General features: G+C 29.0%; 1 protein-coding gene across 3 annotated transcripts in view; it reads left to right on the top strand.

The window, feature by feature from the left end:
- LOC107449342 (Synaptotagmin 1) overlaps positions 1–12,133 on the top strand; it is a 68,470-nt gene that overhangs the window by 42,871 nt on the left and 13,466 nt on the right. For 2 of the 3 annotated variants that reach the window (XM_071181235.1, XM_016064842.4), the window contains exons 6-7: positions 1,137–1,310; positions 9,663–9,771. In XM_071181235.1, coding sequence (XP_071037336.1) covers positions 1,137–1,310; positions 9,663–9,771 — 283 coding nt within the window. Of the gene's footprint in view, positions 1–1,136; positions 1,311–9,653; positions 9,772–12,133 lie in introns of all 3 variants that reach the window. The other variant, XM_016064838.4, reaches the window with a different exon arrangement.

Here is a 12,133-nt window from a genome sequence, read left to right as displayed (position 1 = left end):
ATTGGTTTGGTAGCGATTAATCAATTCTGAAACTGTATTTGTCGAAAAGGTAATATAAGTCAAGATTTAAAATTATGTATGACATCTAAAATATATAAAAGCTTTAAAAAAATGCTTATTGATGTCTTATAACGCTGTGGAAAAACGTGAGACTTAAAAATGTATTTATTCAGTTACAAATTTATCATTATCAACTGCTTATTATTTATTTAATAAAAAGTTCAATGACTTATTTTAACAAAAGCTTCCTCTAAAATCATTGCTACCAGCACTATTTGTAATATTTTGAATTTTTTATCCTGTACTTCATTTATGTTCGAAGGCCAGGTGGTAGTAGCTGTTAGCTTTATAACTCTCTCCTGCCACCTATTAATAAATATTTATTCAATTAATAAATATTTTATGGTGTCAGTGGTGATTATATCATTTACAGTTCCATTAAATCAAAACTGAGCTCAATTGTTTTCATTTATTTCTTTGCGAATAATAGTGATAATGAAAATAAATTTGATAATGAACTTTTAATGCATCCGAATACAAAACGGAAAGGTCACCTATAAAATTTCATATGATGTTTACATTACAAAAAGTGGAATATTTGTTGAGAATACTGAACTATTTAAGATAGAATAATTTTTGCATAAATTTGCATAAAAAATAAATAAAATATGAATTTAGATTTTAATAAATATTTTGCTGATTTTTTTTTTATAAAGAGCTGAATAGTTTTTTTTATTTCGTCCAATAATTACCAATTTATGGGCGTCTAACCAAGAAATTTACACTCGGGGGGCATTCAGGCTCTTCTGCCTAGTCCTGATTTATCATATATTGATGGGGCAATAATCAAGAATGTGATTAAGTAAAATTTGAGATGTTCAAATTAAATCTGGACTTTAGAAACAATAACCAAACAAATTAAATTTGGATCTTTTACATCATTCATTTGGTAGTTAATTATACAAACTCTGTACTGCAAGTTACAAGAGATTTGTAGTTAATTAAATTTACGTGTTATTTGGGGATAAGTCATAACGAAAGTACTTATTGAATATTTTATCCTCCCAAACCTTATGCATGGACTGGACTTTTAAAATTGAAATTCTAATTGAACTTTTTGTGCATATCTTTTAAAGGTACCTTTTGCTGAAATTACATCCAAAACTTTAGTATTCGCTATTTTTGACTTTGATCGCTTTTCCAAACACGATCAAATTGGAGAAGTGAAAATTCCATTGAACACTGTGGATTTGGCCCAAACGATTGAAGAATGGAAAGATCTTACGAGCGTAGAAGGAGAACAAGGACAGGTAACAGTTCCAACTCTAAATAATGTAAAGCTGTTGTTGCCATGAAAAATCTTAAATTATTTCAGAAAATTATTTTTGAAGAAGAAATTTTAGCTTTGTTGTTCCTCTCAGTCCATCGGCTGGCAATCTGTCAAGTGAAGCTAATCTGGCAATCTGTCTAGTGAAGCTAATCTGGCAATCTGTCAAGTGAAGCTAATCTGGCAAATCTGTCAAGTGAAGCTAATCTGGCAAGCTGCCAAGAATTATTTTTTTTTTCGATTTCGATTCTTCTTTTTTACAAATTGAGAGTACAATAATTATTAACTTTTTGAAACTTAAATCTAGATATTAGCTGTGAATTAAGTCAGCATCGCAATCTGAATTCCATTAATGGATTTTAGAATGTGATTACTCTCTTATTTATTCTTGGCGAGTTGAAATTTCCACCGGGCCTCTCAGTCCATCGACTGGCAAATCTGTCAAGTGAAGCTAATCTGGCAATCTGCCAAGATTTTTTTTTTCTTCTTTTTTTTCCGATTTCGATTCTCTTTTTTTTTTTTACAAATTGAGAATACAATATTTATTAACTTTTTGAGATTTAAATCTAGATATTAAATGTGAATTAAGTCAGCATCGCAATCTGAATTCCATTAATGAATTTTAGATTGTGATTACTCTCTTATTTATTCTTGGCGAGTTGATATTTATTAAATGAACGACATTAAAAACTTTGATTGAATCCTTGGCAGCTTTTCAGATTAGCTATCATCGATAAGAATTATGATTTTCTTATTGTATGCCAATAATAAATTCTCTTTCATGAATTCACCTTTAATTAAGAACAGAAAACTTCTATTATTTATTTTATAGATTTTCAAATTAAGATTCCTCTACGTTTAAACCTAAAATAAGATTTCTTTTTAAAAAAATATACCATTTCGATCAAATTGTTGTTTCTAATTATATCCTCTTAAGAAAATGCCTAGCCAGTAGGTGGTGATTAATGCAATTCATTACCCCCAAATCAACTATTAACATTCTTATTAATTTCAGTATTTTCCAGGGTAAAACAAATTTTAACAGCTTTTGTTAAGAGGCTATATGATTTTTGCTTTTATGCCTACTTGCCAAAGACATGACTTGTTACTAACTTAAATGCTGTTTTATGAGTTGAAGTTTTGCTTCTCATATATTTTCTTATAGTTTTAAAAAATTTTTAATATTATTGCACATTTTGCTTTATAACGTAACTGTATAGTTTTAGTTTCATAAAAATATAATGGCTGCAAAAGCATTCTGCAATTCATCCCAAAATTTCAGTCATAAAATCCCTCATTACATAAGTTACTTATGTTTTTATACTGATAGAAGTTTTAAAGAACTTTTCTGATAAAGAAATTAAGATAGCCTCTTTCTGTTAAAGCATTTTAATAATGCGCTATGTATATTAAGAAAACATGCATTAACATTTTTTTTAAATTTGATAAGATATATTTTATTAATTACTTCATCTTCAAAAATTAATAGTTTCCAAAATTAATAGTTTCCAAAATTATCGTTTGCAAGTTATTTTTATTACGTATAAAAATTATTCACAAATGATAATTCTTTAATAAATGTAAAAGTTTAACTGCTTTTAGAATCGATGTTCACTACCTGAGGTATAGAGCAGTACGGTACAAAAAGCTCATTAATGCATTTTGGACAGATATTAAAATTTGTAAGAACATATTTATTCATGAGAAAGAAAAAAAAATATTCTGTAGACGATAACTAATGTATTTGTTTTTGTGTGAAATTATATGATCATATGCATTTCAACATTTTTTTTAGAGTAGGAATTGTAGATATTTGAAAGTAGACATTTTCGCGACACATCAATTTAGAGAAAGTAGAATTAGAATATAGTTTATTGTAGGTAGGTTATTCTATGAGAATAACCTGCAGGTTATTCTATTAGTAACTGAAATACGCTTATAAGACTTAGAGCATTTCCATTTAATAATTTTTCATTAGGCTATTTAGTGGTTCATGATTTTTTAGCTCCAGATCATTTTACCCGTTTAGTTTTTATATTAAGTTAGTTATTTATTGTTTTTATTTTTAAGCCTTTAGTTTCTGTAGCAGCACTTTTAGTTGCGCATGCGCATTCTTTATGCTTTTTTTTGTTTTCCATTATTAGCCTTATGATTTACCATCCCATCAGAACAATCAATCAACAATGCTTTAATTTCTTATGATTTTATGAATTGATTCGTATAATTTTTCTTTCTCAAAATACCAATTCCTGCTGTTTTTGCCATTTCGTCAATCTCCGTTGGACCTAATTGTTGTTCTGAAACTTCGTCTTGGCCTGTGGCGTCTGCCAAATTTGTAAGTATACACATCAGTCATGGCCTGGATATATGTTGTTGTTTTGGTAAACGTTTGTGTCTGTGGTTGTGCATTTGCTTTTTTGGTTTCTGCGTTCGAGTAACGACGTTGCTTGCTTTCGCTGTCGGTTAATTTTTTTCCTTCAGTTTGTCGTTTTTAATTTTCAGTTAATTCGTGTTATGCTTCTTTTTCGTGTGTTTGCAAAACTAATAATTTGCTTGTGAGCCGCTTTTTAATGTTTATTCGGAGACATTGATTTATTATATTAGTAGAACTCGCGTTGTGTCTTAGGAAAATAATTTATATGGACTTAGTTTAGTGTGTTTATATGTATCGTAGAAAGAGAGGAACAACTTGTCTAATTTAATAAGTTTTCATTATCTTTTATTCAAGTAAATCAAGACTTGTCAAACTGTTCTATTTCAGATCACAATAAATCAAAACTGAACCGTTCAATTTATCTTCTATTCCAATAAAACTGAACTGAACTGAGCGACTTGTATTATAATTCATCTTAGTAAACTAAAACTAAACATTCCATACCAATAAAATGAAACCAGTCTTGATCAAAACTGAACTTCTGGCTGGATAATCTGAAGTGATTAATCAATATAGCACAATTGCCTTATATTCTATTCTAATCCAACACAGCTGATAAATTTTTCTATATTCTTAACCCAATAATACAAATTATGAACAACATTCCTTATCTTCGAATAGATGAAAATAATATAATTTTTGGACATTAATCATCAAATCTCTCTATTAAAATAAAATAAGAAAAGAAAACCCATAGTGTTATATTTTATCAAAATATAACACGAATGCAATTTGAAACTATATTTTTTTAATGAAAGTTTGGTTAAAGAACAAAGTTAAAATATTAATCTGTAATAATTTGTGTTGTTTTCTTAAAGTTTTTGAATTACTAATTAAAATTAATATTTTTTTTTAAAGTTTTCTATGAATATTTTTTTTTCGGGGGGGGGGATTTAAAATACAAATTACGTGTCCCAAAAATGACTGACGATTTGGAAAATCATTTCAATGTAAAGAAAAAAGGAAAGAGATACAAATGAAAAATTTGTTAAAATTTACTTAAACCAAGTTTTGAAGTTCACCAAACTACAAAATAAGTTACAAGGTACGTAAGCATATGGCTTTAATGACTACGAAAAACTATAAATTCATGCTTAAATATTTTTAGGGAGACAATAATTAAATTTTTTTAATAAGAATGGTTTGGAATTCTCCCAAAAAAATTTTTTTATAATATTCTCACTAAGCAATAACATCTATTGTCTATATTTGTAACTAATTATTAAAATATACCTGAACAAATTAACTAATTTTTGAAGCAGAATGTAGCTAACCGTAAGATCTCTCATCTTCGGTATTTTCAAACTTTTTTTTTTCAAATCGTCGATCACTGTTGAAACTACACCCGGTATATTTACATAACAAAATACTAATTAACAAAATAATTATATGCTAATTAAATGATAATCTTTTATTTATTAAAGAGGAAATTAGAAATAAATTAAATGAGTTGGTGAAATCGTAAACGTACTTAATACTTGACATGCTTTCGAGTCACAGTTAAGTAAGAAATTTAGTAGAGCTTCTGTTTTAAAAACAAAATTAATTATTTTTTAAAAAAACAAAGGTTTTTAGCCTAACGTAACCTGAGCATCATAAGTGAAGTGTTCATTATGATTTTGTTATCATTATCTGGGTTACATAATCATAATCGTTAGACATAGTATTAAGCATTTATAACACAATCGTTTAAAAAATCTCTAGACTTATAGATTCAAAATACTTAACATGGTTTGGATATGCATCTTACATTTAATCAAAATCTGATGGAGTTGATTCTGACAAATAATCATTGTAAAAAAATTTAGCGAATCTTCACTCCCAAAATGGTACCTACTACTTTACACCAAAATTTGTACAATGAAACAGATGATACAGATGATTCTTGGATACACGCGTTTTACTACACCATGATAGTTCCTAGTCTAGTGAAACACAAGAGTGTTCTTTTACATGACTACACATAATTCTTGGATATAGGCGCTACAGTACACCATGAATCAAGAATAGTTCCTAGTCTAGTGAAACACAAGAGTGTTCTTTTACACGACTACACATAATTCTTGGATATAGGCGCTACACTACACCATGAATCAAGAATAGTTCCTAGTGTAGTGAAACATAAGAGTGTTCTTTTACATGATTACACATAATTCTTGGATATAGGCGCTACACTACACCATGAATCAAGAATAGTTCTTATTGTAGTGAAACACAAGAATGTTCTTTTACATGACTACACATAATTCTTGGATATAGGCGCTACACCACACCATGAATCAAGAATAGTTCCTAGTCTAGTGAAACACAAGAGTGTTCTTTTACATAACTACACATAATTCTTGGATATAGGCGCTACACTACACCATGAATCAAGAATAGTTCCTATTGTAGTGAAACACAAGAATGTTCTTTTACATGACTACACATAATTCTTGGATATAGGCGCTACACTACACCATGAATCAAGAATATTTCCTAGTCTAGTGAAACACAAGAGTGTTCTTTTACATGACTACACATAATTCTTGGATATAGGCGCTACACTGCACCATGAATCAAGAATAGTTGCTAGTGTAGAGAAACACAAGAGTGTTTTTTTGCATGACTACACATAATTCTTGGATATAGGCGCTACACTACACCATGAATCAAGAATAGTTGCTAGTGTAGGGAAACACAAGAGTGTTTTTTTGCATGACTACACATAATTCTTGGATATAGGCGCCACACTACACCATGAACCAAGAACAGTTCCTAGCGTAGTGAAGCACAAGGGTGTTCTTTTACACGACTACAGATAATTCTTGAACATAGGTGTTTTACTACACCGTATATCAAGAATAGTTCCTAGTGTAGAGAAATACAAGAGTGTTCCTTAACAATACTTGGAGTAAAGTAGCTGCCATCATTTTATGTACTCACTAACACTATAATTTATAATTACTTTATGTACTCACTAACACTACAATTTATAATTACTTAATGTATTCGCTAACACTGCAATTTATAATTACAGTAGGATAAGATACACACAAGTATCAATAACGTTATTTTTGCAATTAAATATAAAGTAGGAATTATTAATTCACGCTGCATATGCACACTGGTTCTTAAAATAAATTTTGTAACATACACAGCTTAAAGAGAATATTACGATGAATTCGAACTAGGTTTAATACAGCAGAAGCTAATAGAAATTGAATTTATTAAAATATTCAATACTATTTTGCAGATATTTTGGAATTAAAATGTAATTATCCTTATTACACACTTAAAGCATACATACATTTTGAAACGGTGAAATTATCTGTAGAAATATAGCAGCGTAGAAAACAAAAAATCGAGACATCTAGTAATTAACTGTAAACAAACTACTGCCGATATCCTAAGTATGCAGAAATTGGCGATTTCTGAAGTGATAATAATTCAGGCATGGTGTGAATGCACGGGAACTTGATTTACAATTTCTCCATTGCTGGTATTTGTACATAAACTAATGTCTTGAAACAATTTGCACGTTTAATTTGGCTTTAACTTGAAATCGAGTGGTTTTTAAGTTAGACCGTTCAATTTCAAATTCGAAGACATATTATTCGAAGATATATTCGATTCGATAGAAGATGGTATTCGAAGAAATAATACAGTTTTTAAAATGTGGAGATCGAAATAAAAATTCAAACATATACATCAAATTATAAGGTAGTAAAAAACGGACAAAGTGCAATCAAATAGAGTTTTTCTTTATATATAAAAGATAATTTATGCATTTTTTACAATAAACAAGTACTTTTATTCGTAGCATAATAAGCAAAAAAAAATAATTAGCAGTATTGAATTTACCATTTCTAAGACTATAGATAGTACATTTACTACCAATTATATAAATATTTAAATTTCCGTACAATGAAAAAATGGTTACATAACTATGAATTTAATTATTATTTTACCATATTCAAACAAAACTGTCAAATAACCGCAAATAAGATTGCAATAAAACTGTTAACTGTGAGAAAAACTGTTTATTTACTGCTTTCCCTTAATGCATGTAAACAACCACAATTTCATCGCTACTTAACCCACCTAATAAAGCCACTTAGTTCTGATTTGTCAGTTTCATGACAGACAGAACAGACTTTCGAGTTACAGTATTGATACCACACTATTTCCTCCATTCCCTTCGACACATAAACAGTTTTGGGTGTCCAGCCCTCCCCAAATTGCATCGGGCACTTTTCAAGACCCATTAACTCATGTAAATTAAGGTTTTTAAACCATGCTAGTTATAAATGGTTAAAAAAAACTTATAGTTTTGTATTCATGGTTTTATAACCATACTAGTTGTAAATGGTTTCAAAACCGTAAAAGTAAAAAACTGTTCTTTACCGTACACTTTACAGTTAATCGGAAGAACAGACTTCTGCCTGATATTTTTCCATAATTTTGGAATGAAAATTCTAACAATGCAGCAAACTATTGTGTTACTTAAGTTTGCGTTGCCACCTATCATGGAAAATAAACTTATAATTTCAGTTATACATGAGTAAACACTTGTAATGCCCAATTCTCTGACAGCTTGTATTATTTGTTACATTTATCTTATAATTAAAATTAATAATTAATTTCCCTACTTTTTAATAGCCTTCAGATCGGGCTAGAAAAAAATTTGTTTGAAAACTGTAATTAATTTTATCCAATAATCTAAGTGGCTATTTTTTTCTCCGTGAAAACAGAGTTTCTAATCTATAAAACTCTTATTAGGCTAGTCCCATTATGACCCTGAAACATGGCTTCTAACTGAAAATAGAGTACAAAAATAACAGCTTTTCAATAAAGCATGCTTGTTGAAGAAAAAAAAGTGGCTTTCGGCGAAGGCTATTCCAAACAGTTCGAAAACAAGGCTCCTAACTAAGAAATAGAGAACACAAAATTTCAGTTTTTGAAAGAAGATTCTCATAAGTATCTTTGAGAAGGTCAAAGAAAATGGCCTTCAGCAAAGACCAGTCCTAATATATGGTTCTGAAACATGACCTCTAACTAAAAGTGGATAACACAAAATATTAGTTTTTGAAAGAAAGGTTTTCAGAAGCATCTTTGAGTGCGTAAAAAATGGCCTTGACCAGTCCTAATATATGGTGCTGAAACATGACCTTTAACTAAAAATGGAGAACACAAAATATTAGTTTTTGAAGGAAAGGTTCTCAGAAACATCTTTGAGTGCATATAAAAATGGTATTCGCTGAAGACCAGTCCTCATATATGGTTCTGAAACATAACCTCTAACTAAAAATGGGGAATCTACATTTCTATTCTACAACACTAAGATAATTTTACTTTCTTTGAGAATTACAAAAGTTTTTGAAATTAGGACATTTAAAAAAAATTTTGAAAACTTTTTCTTTCAAAAATTTTAAAAACATTAAAAAAATTTAATTTAATTTTATTAATTAATTTAAACGTAAAAATGGTTATTATAGTTTCCATATTTTATTTAAAATTGATATTAAATATTTTTTAATAGATAACTAAGAAAAGTAGTTATAGTGCTTGCAATATTTTATTTAATGTATGCAACTCTATTTATCGAATAACCATTAAATTATCACATAAAAAATGCAGTTATAACTGTTTAGATTCTTTTAGTTCATAAGAAGACATAAGATAGGAAATTTCTTAAGAAATAGTTAAGTTTCAAAACACATTTTTAAAATGAGTTATAAAATTATATTATTGAACTTGAAATTACACGTTGTTCCTCTCTTTGCTAGCTTCCTCGGCAGTAATTCAAATTATTATTTAATCGGTGAAATGTATGTCGTTAACTAATCGGTTGTTCACTGTTATGGTTAATGGAAATATCTTTCGTTTAATTCAAACTTTGTGATTTGATAGGAAAACAAGCTTGGAGATATTTGTTTCTCACTGAGATACGTCCCGACAGCCGGAAAACTAACGGTTGTAATTCTGGAAGCCAAAAATCTGAAAAAGATGGACGTTGGTGGCCTATCTGGTAAGGAAAATTAATATAAATTAATATATTATTATACTATTTATATACATAATATAAAGTATTAATGTGAAGTATATGCATCGTTAGAATTTCCAGGAAAAAATGGCTAAATAACAATTTATTTATTTGTTATTTTGCCATATTCAACCAAAATAGTCAAACTACCGTAAAAAGAAGGTAATCAAACTGTTATTTGAAAGAAAAATCGTTTATTGCCGTTTCCTCCAAATATGGTTTAGCAAGAATGCCTACTTTTGAAGCCACTTAGTTCCTTGTAACTGGGTACATATTATAGCAAAGAGGATCAGTCGTTCATACTCAAGAATAGTTGAACTGGGGTCCGAGTCCCAGCGTTGACACCACAATATTTCCACCGCTTCCTTGAATTCTTTTTACAGGAAAAGTTTCCAGTGTCTTTCACTCCCCAATTTGTGAATCTGGACTATTGGGATACGAAACTCTCATTCTCGCATAGATGATAGCACCACACAGCTGCTTAACACTAGAGAGTCTAGAATTTACGATCTCTCTCGGTAGGTGGTGCCTCCAGGTAAATTAGTTAAGTCACATTCCTTGGTTCAATTGACAAAAAAAGAACCCAACTTAACCACAATCTAACTTTAAATATGCATTCCTTAACGAAAGAGCTCAACATAACGTAGCTAATATTTGCGGTTTTTGAGCCATCCTATTGATGTATGCTTACAAAACCGTATAGATTTGTATTCACGGTTTTTCAACCATACCAGTTGTTCGATTTCAAAACCGTATAGGTAAAAATGTTCCTATCCCTAAAACCTGCGTGTCTTATTGGATGGACAATCTGCTGTCGATTATTTTACCATAATTTTAGAATACAAATCCTCGTTGTGTTAGTTTGTAGATGCATATACTTTCGACAAATCGATGAAACTTCTTTCATTTCTGAAACAAAGAACTATAAACTGAAATATCAAGTGAGTAAGCAGTCATGCACATGAATTCTTCAACGTACAAGCTTAAAAATTTTCGAAGAAACTAATTAATGATTTTTCTCGCTTGAGCATCGAAAAACTAATTCAAACAAAGCTAAAAGTTAAATTTAACTAAAAGGTTATATAAACGAAAGAATGTAAACAAACAAACTGAGATAATTTAGTTAATTTATAAATTTACTCAGGTTCAATATTAATTTAGAACTATGTTTTAGTTTTTATGTTGCTTTATAAATACGCATGATAAGATAGAGAAATGTGTTTTATCTACGAAAATCTATCAGCTATGCATTTTTTCAAGTCTCTTATCTTTTTCGTTAGTTTTCATTTTTTTATTCATTTAATTTTTTTTATATCAGAATAAATGCAAACTGCTGTGTTTCCAAATCCTGAAATTTTTAATTGGGTACATCAGGAAATTTCACGGTTCATACTCAATGTACTCGTTAATTTCATGTTTCACTCGGTATAATAGGCACCTTCAAAAAGTTCTAGGTATTAAGTACAAAGAATCAAATACATTGATACGAACTTTTCTCTAGTTTGTAACATGTATTTCCTGAAAACAGAATACCTACATTTCATTCAGGTTTAAAATTTAAACTTTTAAATTCCTTATTTGCAAATAATTTTAAGAATCACTCAAAATTCACCAAATTCATTTAACGAATTTAAAACAATTGATTTGATAACAATCAATAGGCAAACATAATTCAATCTAATTGGTAAACATAATAATTCAGAATTATATTTAACGAATTTAATATAATTATCTTAAAGAAATTGGAACTTTTAAGAAAAAAAAATTGTTTCAAAAAAATAAGAAAAAGGAAAAATTACCCAAAAACTCAGAAAAACAAAACTTTTTTATGCATTTTAAACGCAAGTGCATAAAGTAATTGAAATGAAAGATACAATAAAAGAAAAATTTTAAAAATTTTTATGAATTCTTTCTCGCAATGTAGAATAATAAGTGTTTAAGGATAATTAATGGTATAAAGATAACCTCAGGTGGCACTATCAGTTAAAATTCGAACTAAAGTTTCTCGTTTATTACTTTTGATTTAGTTTCACGTCTGATTTAGTTACTCATAAAAATCAAACAAATGTGTCATTCCATATTGTTTGGGGAAAAAATAGATCACCCTGAATTACTTCTGATCTAATGATCGGATCTTCATGTTCTAAAACATATTAATGGCACAAGGGAGAACCTCAAGTATCCTACTTAATTAAGTAGTACCATATATGGCAACGTTACTTTAAAAAAGTAACGAGTAAAAGTACAAGTATTTTTAAAAAAAGTAACGAGTAAAAAGTAAAAAGTTCTCAGTTTAAAAAGTAACGAGTAAAAAGTACAAGTAAAAGTACAAGTACTAAACAAAAAA

The sequence above is a fragment of the Parasteatoda tepidariorum genome, chromosome 5 (assembly GCF_043381705.1).
Source record: "Parasteatoda tepidariorum isolate YZ-2023 chromosome 5, CAS_Ptep_4.0, whole genome shotgun sequence".
NCBI lineage: Eukaryota > Metazoa > Arthropoda > Arachnida > Araneae > Theridiidae > Parasteatoda > Parasteatoda tepidariorum.
This window is presented reverse-complemented; position numbering and strand designations above follow the sequence as displayed.